This window comes from Microcaecilia unicolor, chromosome 1 (genome assembly GCF_901765095.1).
Source record: "Microcaecilia unicolor chromosome 1, aMicUni1.1, whole genome shotgun sequence".
Lineage (NCBI taxonomy): Eukaryota > Metazoa > Chordata > Amphibia > Gymnophiona > Siphonopidae > Microcaecilia > Microcaecilia unicolor.
In genome coordinates this window covers 465,859,435-465,878,502 of record NC_044031.1, presented here as the reverse complement: position 1 = coordinate 465,878,502, position 19,068 = coordinate 465,859,435, and the positions used below count along the sequence as shown (strand labels likewise).

Genomic DNA, 19,068 nt, shown 5'->3' with positions numbered 1-19,068 from the left:
AGTTACCTGTTAACCTTTTTTTTAGTTTATTGACTTGAACTGTGGGATCACTGGGAGTGTGGCTCCAGTAACCTAGAAATCACCAGGGATAACTTGAAAGCGGGAGACTTGCCCAGAGGCAGTTGGGACTCAGTCGATGGGAGGGGGTGCTACTGTACAGCACATGCCCAGGTGCTGGAGATAGACCCTCTAAGTAACCACAGGGTTAGCCCCAGGTGAGCGGCTAGACGTTTTGTGACAATGGTATTCAAGGAGAAATGCACAAAGGGGATCTGCAGGCGCTTTTCTGTTTGTGGTAGCAGACTACAATAATGATATGAAAATGTATTACAAGTAGCTGATTACTATGTAAATGTGCATTTTGAGAGATGCACAGCCATTTCTGAGCACTGCACACAAACGAGCGCTTTCCTTGTATGTGAGAATTTTCATGGGAGGTCAGAACTGTTCGCAGTGGCCAGGAAGGAAGATTTAATTGCTGGGAAGAAGTTGAGAGTGGCAAATGTCCGAAAGGGAGGCTGGAGGTCTTCAGGGTTACAACATGGAAGAAGTTGGAGGGGGGGATACTCCCAGGACAGCCTCCTAATTGTCAGCCCGCCAGTACCTGAGCACAGGAGTTGGGATCACAGCAAGCACAGGGTTCTGTATCCAAGGAGAGACCACAGCTCGGATCAAGGGGGGGGGGAACCTGCACCTGCAATCTTCGCCTCACTCTATGCAGGAGGCGCTGAACGAGGGCATGAGGGTCCCCAGGGCCCCCTCCCTTGAGCTTGTCGTGTGGGGGGCACTAGCCATGCAGCAGCCAGGAGCTGCCCTCCCAGGGCTCCCTCTGCACCTAGCCTGGACCCTTGGGATCCACTTGTTCTCTTTGCCACCAATCAAGGCTGCACCCTTCAAACAAACTTGTAAGCGTCCATGCTTTCCATCAATGCTATGCGCAGTTCTTGGCATGCACATAGCATTAGCGCTGACCGAGTTAATGTTCCACGCATGCGCTGGGCACTTTCACTACTGAGCTACTCGCTAGAAGTCAAAGTGGATCATGTGCATGCTATTTACTTTGGGAATCGCTCGCTATTTCCACCTTGGTAATTTTTACCATGGTAGAAATAATGATAGGTTCCTTCTGGAGACTTTTGTCCATCGGCCTCCTGGTCCTGAAGGCACCCTAGACAGTCAGGTTTTCAAGATATCCACAATAAATATTAATGAGATAGATCTGCATGCAGTGGAGGCAGTGCATGCAAATCTCTCTCATGAATATTCATTGTGGGTATCCTGAAAATCTGACTGGCTTGGGTGCCTCCAGGACCAGGTTTGGGAACCACTGCAATAGGCAACCATACCAATTAAAAAAAAAAAACCCAAGCATCAGAAACTATGACATCCTTTGTATTCCTAAATCCCTGCAACAAATTTATGACAAATGGGAACCATCAGAAAATAGAGCTTCACACACAGCTAAATGTTGTCCATCAAGAACTCTCCTTCTCAAACATTATTTCCAAGTGCTTTTTTTTTTAACATCTTATATGCAATTACAATGGAAACATTAAACCATGGGCTAACACTCCAAAGACTCAATTGTCAGTTTCATAAAAAGTACTTTTACACTGGATGCTTCTTATGTGCTGAAAAGGAGCTTTAAAAGTTAAGCTGAAATATATAATGCCTTACAGCACTACATGAAAATACTGCCACATTCAAATGAAATGCTTTCAAGTGCATATGTGAATACCACACACTAAACAGTCCCTAAAGGCTTCCTTTCAAGTAGGTTCGCCATCTGAAGCTAGTACCTTGTGATCTGCAGAGACAACAAGAGTCAGACGGTGAAATCCTCAGTAAGATCAGTTCTGAAGAAAAAAAGGACTGAAAGAGGTATCATTTGAATTCTAGCCAAGGGTACCATATTTGTAGCAGAAGCAACCAAATCAAAATTAATCAGGCCCTGGTCTCTCATTACAATTTGTGACTTTTTCTCAGATGTTGTCCATCTGTCATCAAGTTATTCTTATTTTCTTCGATCAATATTAGATATTGAACTGTGAAGAAATTAGCACCAAACAGATCACTTGGGAGAAGTAGGCCAACCTTCTATCAGGAACACCTAATCCTAGTTTTATGGCATACTTATCATCCTGTCTTGAAAAACTTCTGAAAAAGAATAAGCATCCTGAGATCACAGATGGGTGCATCAACCTACTGATGCTGTTAGGGGAAGTTAGTCCCTGGAGCAGCGTACAAGTGTTATTCAGATGATGCACTAAGGCAGCCTGGCAAGCAGTTGGCTGCAGGACCACTCACACACTAACACTTTATGTACACAAAGGGAAAGTAATCAGCTGAGTTACATCATAGATTGTTGAAGGTGGAATATATTAGGATTGGTAGATTTAAAACAACCCAAAATCTCTGAGAGATCACCTAAGCAAAAAAAAAAAAGACAGTTTTTTTGTTTTAAGTACCACTTGTTCCCTTGACTTGTCTGTTCTTGAAACCTGCTCCAAGCAATAATGTGAGGTAAAAATATGCAGTAAGGACCACATGGTAGTTCCTCAGATGGCTTGTGTCAAGACTTATTTTAAATGAGCTATAGATACCATCATGCTCCTGGCTTAACTTGTAAAGAAAGTTAAGCTTACTGTGGTAAATGGCTAAACAAATGTAAGCATCTTTGAGATCTAGCAAACACAGCCAGGAAGGATAGCTGCTATAGTTCATCTTGAATTTCTTTTTCAGAAAGATACCTGTTGAAATCTCCCATCTCTGCCCTTATAACTTGAATTTCCTGTTGCAGAGGATCTAGATTGGATGATTGGGCCTGTCCGGGGAATGACTGAATGAAGAGGAAAAAGCTAGTGGAAACTGAGCTAACCTCTTAACAATATTCAAGATGATCACTATTTCAGGAAGCAAGCGAAAGTCTGGCTCTTCTCTCAAGCCTTTAATACACGTGGCAACTGACTACCTATTCACATGGCCCCCGGTCTAGCTTACTGCATTACCCTATAACTCATATTTTATTCAACTGTACATATAATTTGCCTTCAGTATTTCCAATGTATCTTTCCACCTATGAAAATGTTTTATTGTATTGTATGAACAACAGTAGCATCATATCTATGTGTTATTTGAATGTTATAATGCATACCTATTAAGGTGTTTCATTTAAATTGTGGTGACATTTTGAGTAAAATATCTATATCAGATAAATTTTCTTCCATGCTGCCTATTATGGTATCATATTCTGATAACATTTATCATATTTCTGTTATACAATTGTTTTATGGAGCTGTTAGAACATAAGAACATAGAGTAGCCAAACTGGGTCCGACCAATGGTCCACCTAGCCCAGTATCCTGTTTTCCAAACAGTGGCCAAGCCAGGTCACAAATACCTGGCAGAAACCCAATAAGCAGCAACATTCCATGCTACCAATCCTGGGGCAAGCAGTTGCTTCCCTATGTCTGTCTCAAAAGCAGACTATGCACTTTTCCTCCAGGAATTTGTCCAAACCTTTATTAAACCCAGATACACTAACCACTGTTACTACATCCTCCAGCAAAAAGTTCCCAAGCTTAACTATTCATTGAGTGAAAAAAATGTTCTCCTATATGTTTTTAAAGTATTTCCATGCAACTTCATTGAGTGTCCCCTAGTCTTTGTACTTTTGGAACGAGTAACATAGTAAATGACGGCAGATAAAGACCTGTATGGTCCATCCAGTCTGCCCAACAAGATAAACTCATTTTACATGGTACGTGATACTTTATATGTATACCAGAGTTTGATTTGTCCTTGCCATTCTCAGGGCACTGACTGTAGAAGTCTGCCCAGTACTGTTCTTGTACTAAGTTCTGAAGCTAACGTCAAAGCCCCTTAAAAGTTACATCCAGCCCATCCCTATCCTCATGATCAGGGCGTAGACTGTAGTCTGCCCAGCTCCCGTTTTGTTTCCCAATTACCGGCGTCGCCACCCAATCTCCACTAAAATTCCGTGAAACCATTCCTTCTAAACAGGATTCCTTTGTGTTTATTTTTTTTTGTTACATTTGTACCCCGCGCTTTCCCACTCATGGCAGGCTCAATGCGGCTTACATGGGGCAATGGAGGGTTGAGTGACTTGCCCAGAGTCACAAGGAGCTGCCTGTGCCAGGAATCGAACTCACTTCCTCAGTTCCCCAGGACCAAAGTCCACCACCCTAACCACTAGGCTACTCCTCCACGCATGTTTCAATTCCATTACCGTTTTCATCTCCACCACCTCCCGCGGTAGGGCATTCCACATATCCACCACCCTCTCCGTGAAAAAATATTTCCTGACATTAGTCCTGAGTCTGCCCCCCTTCAACCTCAATTCATGTCCTCTAGTTCTACCGCCTTCCCATCTCCGGAAAAGGTTTATTTGCGGATTAATAACTTTCAAATATTTGAACGTCTGTATCATGTCCCCCCGTTTCTCCTTTCCTCCGAGGTATACATGTTCAGGTCGGTAAGTCTCTCCTTGTACGGTTTGCAATGCAAATCCCACACCATTTTTGTAGCTTTTCTTCGCACCGCTTCCAGTCTTTTTACATCTTTAGCAAGATACGGCCTCCAAAACTGAACACAATACTCCAAGTGGGGCCTCACCAATGACTTGTAGAGGGGCATCAACACCGCCTGTCTTCTGCTGGTTATGCCCCTCTCTGTGCAGCCTAGCATCCTTCTGGCCACAGCCGTCACCTTGTCGCACTGTTTCTCCACCTTTAGATCCTGAGACACCAATACCCCAAGGTCTCTCTCCTGAGTCGAGTTTACTAATCTCTCCCCTCCTATTCGGTATCTCTCTTTTGGGTTTCTGCACCCCAAGTGCATTACTCTACACTTCTTGGCATTAACTTTTAACTTTATTAATAAACCGATCTCACCAGATATTCGCTATTAAACAGTTGTTAGTTACTTTTTTATTTAATTTTTATACGCAGTGCTCAGTATTGCTATTGTGCTTCTACACCATTACATAGCATGCCAGCACTACTGCCCTCCAACATCACAGCACTGTACCTGCCTTCCTGCCTTCTTGTTAAGTGTATCACTTTCTTTGAATAATAAATGAGAGACTCTTAGAGAATGGTTAGAGTACTTAGCTTCAGGCGGTTCTATTCAATGCTGGGGCTAGTTGTGCTGATGCAGATTGATTATCAACCCAGTGCTTGTGTATTCTCAATTCGCATAATAAAACCAATGTCCCTTTGCTGTTCCCGACGTGAAGCCACGTTTCACCATGACGGCGTCTTCAAGAGAATTTATCTACAATTCAGGGGGGAGAGCAGGGAGGAATATGAAAAGACATCCCCCTCTGAATTGTAGATAAATTCCCTTGAAGACGCAGTCATGGTGAAACGTTATAAGCCATTATAAGCCATAAAATTGTAAATTGTACTGCTTTGTCACTCTCCTGTCTCCCTGTCTCACCCATCCACCTCCATCCCCACCCTGTTAGATTGTCACTGAAATGCTTTGATGTCTCACTTATATATACTGTCATCTACCAAGATTTGCTTATTTCCGATCTGACGAAGAAGGGCAACCTTCGAAAGCTAATCAAGAAATGTACTAAGTTATGTCTAATAAAAAAGGTATCATCTTATTTTCTTTTTCATGTTTTATTTTGTTTTATTTCTATTGATTACCTTTAAAAGTGGACTAACACGGCTACCACACCTCTCTACTCAAGATGGAAGATACTGGATCACCCCTGGAACCCTTTTTAAAAACAGACTCTATACCCTCCAATCTTCAGATACTATGGACGATTTTAATGACAGGTTACATATTACTAACAGCAGATCAGTAATTTCAAGCTTGAGTTCTATGTGTACCCTTGGATGTATGCTATCTGGTCCAGGTGATTTACTACTCATTAATTTGTTGATTATATTTCTTAAAGGCAGATGTGAAGGATCAGATGGTAGACATCTAGAAAAGAATCGCAGCCAAATTAAATTCCTCAATTTTAGACTATAAAATGGGGAAGGGACCAAATCGTATTCGGTGCTCAGGGCTAAGCAGGCCTATCGAGCCATAAAATGGCAAGAAAACTTGAAAGGCCAAAAACACATAAGTAGGGTTAAATGGTCAGTATTCTCAATGAAGGGCAGATAGTGGGGTTCTTCAGGGGTCTGTGCTGGGACCGCTGCTTTTTAACATATTTATAAATGATCTAGAAATGGGAGTAACTAGTGAAGTAATTAAATTTGCTGACAACACAAAGTTATTCAAATTTGTTGAATCGCAAGAGGACTGTGATAAATTACAAGAGAACCTTACGAGACTGGGAGACTGGGCATCAAAATGGCAGATGACGTTTAATATGAGCAAGTGCAAAGTGATGCATGTGAGAAAGAGGAACCCAAATTATAGCTACGTGATGCAAGGTTCCACATTAGGAGTCACCGACCAAGAAAGGGATCTAGGTGTCATCATTGATGATAGGTTGAAACCCTCTGCTCAATGTGCGGAGGTGGCTAACAAAGCAAATAGAATATTAGGTATTATTAGGAAAGGAATGGAAAACAAAAATAAGGACGTTATAATGCCTTTGTATCACTCCAAGGTGCGACCTCAGCAAGAATATTGTGTGCAATTCTGGTCACTGTATCTCAAAAAAGATACAGTGGAATTAGAAAAGGTACAGAGAAGAGCGATGAAAATGATAAAGGGAACGGGACGACTTCCCTATGAGGAAAGGCTAAAGCTGCTAGGACATATGATAGAGGTCTATAAAATAATGAGTGGAGTGGAACGGGTAGATGTGAAGCACTTGTTTACTCTTTCCAAAAATACTAGGACTAAGGAGCATGAAATGAAGCTACGAAGTAATACATTTAAAACAAATTGGAGAGAAGAGGAAGTGACGTCACCGATGTAGTCGGTAGCCGGTTTGTAGAGCTCCGCGGGTTTATAGTTATAAAAGAGTGTTTACCCCTTGAAGAAGCGCGACAATTACCTCCGCGAACGCAGAAATAGGATTATAATATCCCATGGCGGCCAGGAAAAAGTTGGCGAAATACAAGTATTCGGCGGATTCGCCGCGGGCGGTGAAAAGAGGGAACGCGGCTCTCCTTCAGAGCGGAGCTAAAATGGCACCAAATGATGATGATGAGCCTGACAATGATATGGAGGAACACAGCGCGGGTGAGGCTGAGGTAGAAAGGAGTGAAATCATCCGATGGTTCAAAGAGCTCAAATCAGAGATGATTAACACCAGGAAAAGTATTCAGACAGCAGTAGCAGAGCTCCGGGAAGAGGTAAAAGATATGGGTCATCGTGTAGTTGAGACTGAGGAGCGAATGGAAGCGCTAGCGGGAGAATTAAAGAATTTGAAGAAGAAAGCTAATACAGAACAGTAAGTGAGACTGGATATAGAGCAACAAATAGAAGACTTGGAGAACCGTTCCCGGCGGTGTAATCTGCGCTTTAAAGGCTTGCCGGAAGAGACTCAGTATAAAGACATAGAGAAGACTGTGCAAGAGATCTGTACTTTCATTTTGAATCAAGGAAAAGATCCACAGGAGACGCAGGAAGGGCCCACAATAAAACTTGATAGGGCTCACCGGAGTCTGGGACCGCAACGGGGTGACTTCCCCAGAGACATAGTTGTCTGCTTCCATGATTTCCAAGTGAAAGAAGCAATATGGCGGAAAGCACGTGCTCTGGGAGAAGTTGAATGGCGTAATGTGAAGGTGCAGATTTTTCAAGATTTGGCGAGAGTTACTTTGCAAAAAAGGCGAGACTTCAAAGACATAACGAGATATTTGCAAAAGTCCGGCTTGCGCTATAGGTGGTTATATCCTAGAGGCATCCTGGTCTCAGTGGGCAGTCAAGCAAAGAAAATACTGCAACCAGAAGAAGCATGGAAAACTCTGGCGTCACTAGGCTGTACGGATTTGCCCGAAGTAACAGCGACATCTCAGAGCTCTCAGAAAGACAAATCCTCCAAAGGTGTTGGGGGCTGGATCCAGCAAAGCAGAGGCAGTACCAGAAGGAGCCCAACTCATGAGGACCAGGGGCAGGAGAGAGATGCAGAAACCTGAAAATCCACTTGTCTCAGGGCTAATGCCCGGATTTAGGTCTGGTTCCATGTATACTTTAATATAGGTGAAGTTATGTTAAAAACTGTAAAAGGTTTTGTTATATATGATTAAAGGGGGGAATGAATGTGATGGGTGATGATGGGTGAGGGGGGACACGGAGGATACATTATAGATGGATAACCCATCGGAACGACACTTCCTTAGGGATTTAACTGGCATCTAAGCTTGGAGGCCAGTCGAGGGGACTCATTGGGAGAGGGGAGGGGCGGGGGGGGGGGAAATGGAGGGGCAGGGGGGGAAAAGGGAGGGGGGGGGATAACAGTGGGCTCATGGAATGTGAATGGTTTGAATACCCCTGAGAAAAGAAGTATCATATATAGGGAAATTCATAAAATGCATTGGGATATTGTTATGCTGCAGGAGACCCATATTCAAAAGAAAGATGAAAGATTCATACAATATAAAAATATGGGCACTGGATACTTTCAGGCTGATCCTAGAGGGGGGAAAAAGGGGGGTTTGGCAATTTATATAAAGGACACGGTCGCCTTTGTCCACGAACAAACATATGTGGAAGGCCAGGGTAGATGTATAGCGGTTAAAGGTAAACTAAATAATCAACCACTTACATTAGTGAATATCTACGCTCCTAATGAGGGACAGGGCGCATTTTTTGAGGCTTTAAGGTTGGAATTGCTTCACTTTGTATCAGGAGAAATAATTCTGGGGGGTGATTTCAACTGGGCACTGACAGATTTAGACCGCTCTAAAGGCGAGAGGGGAAGTGGTCAGGCTAATACGGCTAAAATATTGAGAATGGTCAAGGATCTGGACTTGATCGATGTTTGGAGGATGCAGCATCCGGGGCAGCGAACCTATTCTTTCTATTCTCATGCACAGCGTACTTACACTAGGATAGATACACTCTGGGGATCCCGCAATCTATGGGGAACGGTTAGGGATTCGGGCATAGGAACCATTCATGCATCGGATCAAGCGCCCATTTGGATTTCTTGGAAGGGGTTAGGGAGAGAGCGGGGGCATACATTTTGGAGGCTAAATGAATCCTTGCTAGATACTGTAGAGGCCTGTGAGGAAATTAGAATAGTGGTGCAGGAATATTTAACACATAATGATAATGGGGATGTTTCTGATGGGATTCTTTGGGACGCCCTTAAGGTAGTAGTGAGAGGGCATTTGATTAGGAAAGGTAGTCAACGGAAGAGAGAGGGTCAACAACAGGAATTGAGGGTACGACAAAGACTGGCCATTTTAGAAGCTCAACATCAAGGAGGACGGAATCATGGAATCTGGGAGGAGTTGCAAGAATGTAGGGCGGAGTTACAGCAAATACAAATCCGTCAGATGGAATATCACAGAAAACTCATGAGGCAGAAGTTTTTCGAGTTTAGTAATAAAGCGGGTAGGATGTTGGCGCAAAGTTTAAGACAACAGCGGGTAGGCAGTACAATTACCAAGATAAAGGGGGCAGGGGATCAGTTGGTTCACCAGGACAAGGAGATTCGGGAACGATTTGCTCAATATTATTCAGCCCTTTATACTAAAGAAACGAGAGCCAGCAGGGAGGGAATTCAACAATATTTAGATGGGATGGGTCTACACAGGTTAACGGAGCAACAGAGGGAATATTTAGACAAACCTATTACGTTAGAGGAGATAGAAAGAGTAATCAAAGGCTTGAAAGGGGGGAAAGCACCTGGTCTGGATGGATACACGGCCAAATTCTATAAACTGTTGGGGAGGGAATTAGGGCCACTGTTAGTGAGGGTAGGGAACGAATGTTTCAAGACCGGGACGTTGCCGAAGAGCATGTATGAAGCGGGGATCTCGGTCCTCCCCAAGCCAGGTCGAGATCCAACACTATGTGGCTCGTACAGGCCAATTTCTTTAATAAATATTGATATTAAGATACTGGCTAAGGTAATGGCCGAAAGAATTAATATATTTCTACCCCAGTTAATTCATAAGGATCAATCCGGCTTTATTCCTAAAAGACAGGTAGCCGATAATATCCGGAGAACTCTAAACATCATATGGGAGGCGCAACAACGGGAGGAGGCTTTGGTGCTGTTAACAACTGATGCAGAAAAGGCCTTCGACCGGGTGGAGTGGAATCATTTATGGGAGGTGTTAGAGGTTATGGGGTTTGGGCCAGGGGTTCTAAATTGGCTTCAGGGATTATATGCAGCACCAGTGGCGCGGATAAAAGTGAATGGGGGATATTCAGAACAGGTACAGATACAGAGAGGTACTAGGCAGGGCTGTCCCCTTTCCCCTTTGCTTTTCGCTATAGCGATTGAGCCGCTAGCACAGAAGATTAGGGAGACAACCCAGATACGGGGATTCCAAGCAGGAGCATGGGAACACAAGATAGCTTTATTTGCGGACGATATTCTCTTTTATGTAAGCCACCCTGAAGAGACTAACCCCCATTTGTAATGAGATACGAGCTTTTGGAGAGTTGTCTGGATTTAAAGTTAATTATGATAAATCCGAAATTTTGGGCATCACCGGGTCTCCTACTTTTTTGGAGGCTTTGTTGCAAAAATTTCCCTTTAGGCATGCACGGGATAATTTTAAATATTTAGGAATACGGCTCCCAAGGGAATTATCGCAGCTATATGGATTGAATTATGCCCCACTGTTTCGGGAGCTGCGCACAGACATGAGTAGGTGGAAAAATGGTCTATTATCCTGGTGGGGCAAGATAGCTGTGATAAAGATGAACCTGGTTCCACGGATGCTGTTCCTCTTCCAAACATTGCCGTTAGAGGTCCCCTCAACAGTTCTAAGTAAACTACAATCTGATATCTCCCAGTTTGCGTGAGGGGGCAAGCGGGCTAGAATCTCAAAAAGAATTATGTGGGGGAGTGTGGAGGAGGGGGGAAGGGGGTTACCCAATATATTATGGTACTACCAGGCAGCGCAGTTAAAACAGGTGGCGGAATGGAGCAAAGGACATAGATCGCCAATGGCTATCTTGGAGCAAGACTTGGTACCTTGGTGTAATCTGGAACGAGGAGTGTGGGGATCTGAAAAGATGTATAACATTCATCAGGGGAATAACAATCCATTCATAGCTCACCTGCAACGTATTTGGGATGTATTAAAGACCAAATTTAAGCAGGGGGTAAAAACCTCTACCCTAGCCTATATTAGCCAAGAAGCTGAGTTCCCCGCAGGGCGAGAGGGAGGGGTATTTCGGAAGTGGAATCGGAAGGGTTTGAAACGATTCAGGGATCTTATGTCTGAAGGGGTATTAAGAGAGTTTGTAACTCTTCAGAGGAAGTTCGGCCTGCCTATTTACAAGTTAGGCACTTTATGAGGGGGCAAGGGTGGTTGCAGTCTGATCCAAGGGAACGAGAGATACTGGAAAACATATGGGAAACCTTAGAGGGAGGGAGGAAGGGTATATCCAGACTCTATAGGTATATTAGGGGAGATAAAATGAAGAAATTACCCTATATGTCTGTGTGGGAGCGAGATCTAAATATTGAAATGAGTGTGAAGGAGTGGGAAAGGGTGTGTATGGAGGTGAAAAAAGCATCTATCTGTGTATTAATTAAAGAAAATGCTTACAAAGTTTTAAGTAGATGGTATTACACACCGGATAGGTTAAAACGAATGTACCCCATGGTATCCGACCAATGCTGGCGGTGTAATACCGGGACAGGTAGTTTTTTGCATGTATGGTGGGAATGTCCTTCTATCCAGCCCTTCTGGGTGGATGTTACCATGCACTTAACATGCATTCTGGACACACAATTTCCAGCAGAGCCAAAATGGTGCTTATTAGGATGGGGAAATAAACGGGGCCAGAAATGGCAAAGGCGGCTTAAAAGACTGGTGTTAGCAGCCGCAAAGTTGGAAATTGCGGCACACTGGAAACAGAGAATTGGCCCCACTATCGCAACCTGGAAGATGAGAATCAGGAGCATTGTGGGCCTGGAGCAACTGACTGATACGAGAATGGGCAGATACAAACCTGATGCTAAAGAGTGGACACATTTGGAGAGACTATGGTCTAATGCATTGCCCGTACAGGGGATCTAGCCATGCCTTGGTATGTAATGAGTAGGGGGGGGGGGGTAGGAGTGGGAGGGGGGAGGGCTGGGAGAAAATCATTAAAACTTATGGTTGTAGATTGTGATGTAACTCAACTGTTTGGTGTATTTCAGAAGTCTGAAGGCTGCATTGCCTTCTACTGTATTCTTTAAGTTGTGTTTAATAAAAAAAATTTCAAAATTAAAAAAAAATAAAACAAATTGGAGAAAACATTTCTTCACTAGACATGCAATTAAACTCTGGAATTCGTTGCTAGAGACTGAAGTAAAAGCAGTTAGCTTAGAGTTTAAAAAAGGCTTGAATAGCTTCCTGGATGCTTGTAACCTGGATTGGCCACTGTTAGAAACAGGATACTGGGCTTGATGGACCTTCGGTCTGTCCCAGTATGGCAATACTTATGTTCTTATTATGTTACTAAAGACCTAAGGAGGAAAACAACAAAAAGCAAAAGTAAAGACAAAAATGAGAGAAACATACCCACATGGGAAGGCACTGCAAAAACAGAAAAAAAGGGTTAAGGGGAGACTGCAAAGATGTGTCCTCCCTGCTCCGTGGAAAACCAAAGACTGAAGGACCCGCGCATGCATGATGGGATGCTACTAGAATTTTCTTGAAACACCTATACACGTGTCAGGGTCTGCACCAGACTGTCGGATGACGTCACCCAGGTATGAGAACACACCTGGGCCTGATTCTCCTTGGAGAAAGAACTTTTTCCCTCCAAATCAGGGCTTTAAATAGCCTAAGGTACCTCCCCTGGGCGCTTCCTAATTGGGAACCCAGCTAGAAAATTCCTAGGGGCATACTTTCTTATGCTGGTTCCAGAGTACATGCACTCTTGAACAGCATGTCAGGACGAATTTTGCCTCCAGCTGCAAAGATTTAGTGACGTCTAGGTCACAAGAAGTATCGATGCAAGGCACAACTAGCATCTGAAATCCACTTGGATTATGTCCACCTGTTAACCTTCCACAATCATTAATATTAAAATTTATTTTAATATATTTTATTTACTTATTTAAATATATATATTTTTATCGATATGTTTTTATTGAAAGAAAGTAAATGAAAGCAAAATCCTTGTAAACAAGCTGAAATACAGAAAAACAAACCACCCAAACCCGCCTTCCACCCCCGCCCCCCAGTATTTAAATATATTTTGTCTCAAATTCAATTATACTTACAGGAAGCATAGCTTCAGCCCACTCTCCATGACCTCTCTGAAGTAGCTTGATTCGTTCTAAATCATAACAAATTTGAACAAGGTCGCCCACTTGAAACTGCAATGTCCCTCCTTCTGCACCTTGAGCAGCATCCCCACTTCTAACCATGTTGGCTTTCGTGAGAACAGCTGGATTAAATGTCCACCTATGAAACAAATCACTTGCTAAAGTATGACACCAATACACCAGCACACAATGACAGCAGCTTTCACTCAACCACGAAAAAGTATACAAGTAGTTTGGTTGCTCCTATCTCGTGTTCATAAAGTTTCAATGCAAACCCAGGTGTTTACCATTACAGGATTACAAATGTGGAATGCCCTTCCAATACAACTCAGACATGCGTATCAGTACTTAACATTTCAGAAAATTTAAAAGAATCATATCTTTTCCTAAGATATTTATATAATAATTATGTTCTACTTTTGTATGTTTGTATAAAACAGCAAACTAATGAGTAAGAAAATAAGAAGGCATATGGTCTACTAGATCCAACATGGAACAAAAAGAAAAGCAGACCTTGTGAAGTGTCTTCATTCGTTCAATACTGCTAAATTCATATACAAATGCCCGACATGGCCATATTTCACCAAAAACTGGCTGCATCAGGGTCAAAGAAAACCAGCTGATGTAAAACCTTAAACTTCAGTAACCCTGGTAACAAGCGTACCCTCCTCCTGGGTCAATCTGAAACCATGATGAACCAATAAAGACTGTTTTTCTTCATAAGATCTGCTTTTCTTTTTCTTCCAAATAGCTAAAGAATACTTTGCATGCTGTCTTCAGAGAACACCTGCTACAGATGAGTAACTTCGTTTTCTCCGAGGACAAGCAGGTCAGTTGTATACTCACAGATGGAATCCCTAGTTACCAGGCACACCGAAAACAATGCTAGGGTAACATGGACTCAAATAGAGGCTTAAAGTCAATTAACTTGAATACTAGTTGTGAAGATGCAGCCTGGAATCGGGAAAAAAAAAACCTGGGCCTATGGGGGTGGAGCTGGATTCTAGACACCAAACAAATTTTTCAGGACTGCCTATCTGAACCGGCTGTCTCGTTGAGTATCCCACAGCCGCTCAGGGCAGTAATGAGATGTGAACGTGTGGACACATGACCACATCGCAGCTTTACAAATCTCATCATGGAGGCTGACTTTGTGGGCTACTAACATAACAACGGCTCTGAATTTATAAGCCTTGACATGACCTAGCCTGTGCATAAACAAAGGAGATACAATCTGCTAGCCAACTGGAAATAGTGTGTTTACCTATGGCTACCCCTATGCTGTTTGGGTCAAACAAAAAGCTGGATGGACTGTAGATGGGCTCTTGTCCACCCCAGATATAAGGCTAAGACTTGCTTGCAATTTAAGTTATGCAGTATGTAATTTTGGGGAAAAGGTTGGCAGAATGATTAACTGATTGAGATGGAATTCCGGCACTACCTCAGGAAGGAACTTAGGTGCATGCGGAGAATGACTCTATTGTGGTGAAACAGTGTTAAGTTGGCTCAGCTACTAGGGCCTGAAGCTCACTGACTCTGTGAGCTGAAGTGACCGCCACCAAAAAATACAACTTTCTAAGTCAAATACTTCAGATGGCAGAAATCAAAGTGGCTAAAAAGGAGCTTTCATCAACTGAGTGAGGACAACACTGATATCCCATGACACTGGTGGGAGGTTTGACAGGGGGCTTTGTCAATAGCAAATTACTTCCCATTTTTCTTGCATCACGGCTATTTCAATATAGGTTCTCACATGAATTTGTTTATGCCTGTCTCATCTCCTACCAAGCTATAGCTTAGCAGATGCTGCTTCAGCTGACCTTTCTCAGGGCCTCCTGATTCCAGTACTCATCGGGTCTGCGACATGAGTTTTTTTTCCCCCAATGTTTCTTAACTCGGGTACGTGTTCTTACCCCAGTTCCAACTGCTTCTATAGTGCTCCCCTCTACAAATCGACGTCTATCAGCTGGTCTTGTAATCTGGTCTCTACATTCCAGCTGCGATTCATGACCTTATTAGGACCTCTGGGCCAGATATCCTATGTTGCATAGAAACCTGGATAAAAAATGGTAAGAAACATTTGTATGAGCTGCTCCTACAGGTTTCTGATGTTATTTCCTTAGCGAGGCCATCCGAGAATGCTGGTGGTCTGGCTATTTTTCATTCTACCAATGTTCAGGTTATGAAGCTTCCCTCTTCTTTGCTCTATGCAGAAGTACTGGTTGTCCATGTTGGCTCTCCGGTTATGTTTACTCTGATCCTCTTCTACTGTCCTCTGTCCTTAACTGCAGTGCAGTGGGATGCTTGTTTTCAAGCTATCACTGAGATGACTATCTATTTCCCTAATGTTATTATTCTTGGGAATTTTAATGTCCATGTTGTTTGCCTGATCCGGTTCCTTGATCAAACCTTTCATGCACTGTTATCTGATCTTGACCTCTCTTGACTCCTCTCCTGACCCATCAGGCTGATCATACATTGCATCTTGTCCTGGCTCCTTCTGGTTCTCCTTTTCTCCCATCACGTCTCTCCTCAATCCAGATCCCATGATCGTACCATGTTGCTGTCTGTTTTTCTGTTACGTTTCCTGCCCAGGGTCCCCATGCAAATTCACCACTAAATGGACTAGACTCCTGTCTCAGGTTGGCACACAAAGGCTCTCCCCTTCTGATTACTCTTCCTTAAATGAAGAGCAATCTAGGTGTTAACATTCCACCCTTGTTCAGGCATTGGATGATGTAGCACCGCTAAAATCAGTTGTTTTCATCCCAGCAGCGGAAACCCTAGTACTATAGTGACTTCCGTTTGTTAAAGCATCAACTTCGTAAAGCAGAACATCAATGGAGGAAGTCAATGTCGCAACTGAACCTAGGTCACTATAGAGCTAAATTGAGAGATTATAATTTTCAGCTTCAAACGGCCAAAGGATTGGTTTTCTCCAACCAGATTAGAAAGGCCCCTAATCTGTCAAAAGAGCTGTACTCCATTTTCTGCAGCCTGATCACTTCCCCACATGCCAGCAAGAGTCTCTCAAGCCCATCATCTGATACTCTTTCCCTCTACTTTATTTCTAAGATTACATATTAAATTCCCTACTTACGGCTATCTCCTCTATCTTGGATCCCTCTTTTGCACTGATGGACCAAAAAGACCCACAAGTATCCTCTCCTGTACCATCCTCCCCATTGTCCCCACTTAACTCCCAGTCAAATCTAGGTCTTTCTTGGTGGTCATCATTTCAAACTCAGACCATATTTCTCACTGACAAAAAAACACCACCATCTATGAGGGCTACTTCATATACACTTGATCCTTTTCCCTCTTCTTGGCTAAAAATCACTTACCTGGACCTCTTACCTAAAATTTTGTCTTTGGTTAACAATAATCTCTTTTCTGGTCAGCTCTCTACCTTTTGGAAAACTGCGTTGGTCTGCCCTATCTTGAAAAAGCCTTCATTAGATCCTCAAGTCCCTGCCAATTACTGACCAGTATCCAATTTATGCTCTCTCTCAAAACTACTGGAAAAAACTTTCTACCAAACACCATCTTTCGCCAAAAACTCCTTGGCCCTTTATCTTAAACAGTCTGGCTTCTGGTCCCATTATAGTACCAAGATGGTCTTAGCAGCTCTTTTGAGTGAGGTACATTCACACATAGACAAACATAAGGTTGTCTTTGCTGTTTCACTAGATTTATCTGCCGCATTTGATCTGGTGGATCACTCCCTTTTGATCTCCCATCTTTCTTCACTTGGTATAAAGAGAACAGTTCTATCCTGGTATGGTTCTTTTCTCTTGGGCTGCTCATACAGGGTTCTACCTAGTCTTCTACATTCTCGCCTCGTTCCCTAGTCTGTGGCGTGCCTCAAAGTTCATTCCTTCCCCCTCCCCTTCTTTCAACCTGTTCTTTAGTCCTTTAGCAACAGTTACCCAATCTTTGAGCATCTCTCGTTATATTTATACAGATGGCATTCTATTACTTCATCTTATCAGTCCTTTCTCTTCTTGTCTCAGTCCCTTACAAGAGACTGTCTTAATCTGGTTTCTGCATGGTTGCTAGACCATAAACTTGTTTTAAATAAACAAAAGACGGTAGCACGATGACTTACCGGCAAGTTGCTCTGCCCAAATATCCCATTAGTCATTTTTGGAACCATAGTACACCCCATCGACTCCTTCCAATATCCAGTTTTCCTTCAACACCCCAGATATCTTCCATGTGTAAGGCCGTTTTTTCTGTTTGTCAGAGATGGGCTTACCTCCCACACAGTGATAAGCACTAATTGCACTTAGTTGAACCCTGACATAATTTCCTAGTCTTGGCTTGAGTTTCAGCAAAGTCTTCTCTTTGAGAGGTATTGGAGCTCACTCATATATGTAGAAGACCCTCCCCCACCAATGTAAGAGAAAGGCACCAACACTAGTCTTCTGTGTGATCTGAGCCTGGAACATTACTGAGGAACTTTGTTGTTGAAATGTGTGGCAAACAGATCCACCGAGGATGTGTCCCACTCTCTGAATATCTTGCAGGCTACGCCCATAATGAGAAACCACTCATGCGGTTGCAAAACCCTGTCTGTCTGCCAGGCAGTTGTCCTTTCCTACTAGGTACATGAATCAGATGACCATTCAGCGAAGGAGGGCACACTGCCACATCCCCACTGATTCCTGACACAAGGAACAGGAACTCATACCCCCCCCCCCCCAGGTTGTTCACATAGAACATTGCAACTTGGTTATCCATTTGAATGAGAATAATCTGGTTCTTTAGCAGATCTCTGAAAGGCTTTAGAGAGTTCTAAATGGTCCACAGTTCGAGGAAGTTGATATGGAGCAGACCAAGTCCCATGGGTGTGAATCCCATTCACATGAACTCCACATTCTAGGTTGATGCATCCATTGTTAGCACCTTCTGAGGAGGAAGAATTTGGAATAGTAGTCCCACAGTCAAATTCATCCGAACTGTCCACTAGAAAAGGGAGAGAATCACCTCTGAAGGAATCTGGATCACATCCATAGAGTCCTTGCCACCTGAGACCACTGGGAAGCAAGGTCCACTGGGCTTCTCTCAAGACAAGACGTGCCAAGGGAGTGACATGCACTGCTGAGGCTATGTGGACCTTCAACCTCAACATTTGCCAAGCTGTGACCTGCTTACTGCTTCAGATCTGTGAGGCAAGTGTTGTCAAGGTCTATGTTCTCGATTGTGGAAGAAAAGACTGAGCTTGCAATGTATCAAGCAGGGCTCCTAGGTACACCAATTGGTGAACCAGGAGGTGGAACCTCGGGTAGGTTATTACAAACCCTAGTAACTCTAACAACCGAATAGTTAAGCACACTAACTCTGTCGCTCCCTCCTGAGATGTGCTCTTGACCAGCCAATCATTCAAGATAGGAAAACACATGTACTCCCAATCTTTGAAAATACGCTGCAACTACTAATTGGTAAATACCCCGGGAGATGGGAGGCCAAACAGCAGACACAATACTGGTAGTGGTGTTTTAATTTGGAATCTGAGATACTTGCCGTGACTGAGAAATATCAAAATATAGGCATTTAAGTCTAGAGAGCATAGTCAATCTTTTTCCTGAATCACGGGGAGAAGGGTGCCCAGGGAAATCATCCTAAACTTTTCTTTGACAAGGATTTTGTTCAGGGCCCTTAGGTCTAGG

General features: G+C 43.2%; 1 protein-coding gene across 1 annotated transcript in view; it reads right to left on the bottom strand.

Moving 5' to 3' along the window:
- MIB1 (mindbomb E3 ubiquitin protein ligase 1) overlaps positions 1-19,068 on the bottom strand; it is a 262,296-nt gene that overhangs the window by 148,141 nt on the left and 95,087 nt on the right. Inside the window, 1 exon segment of the mRNA XM_030213434.1 lies at positions 13,352-13,535. Coding sequence (XP_030069294.1) covers positions 13,352-13,535 — 184 coding nt within the window.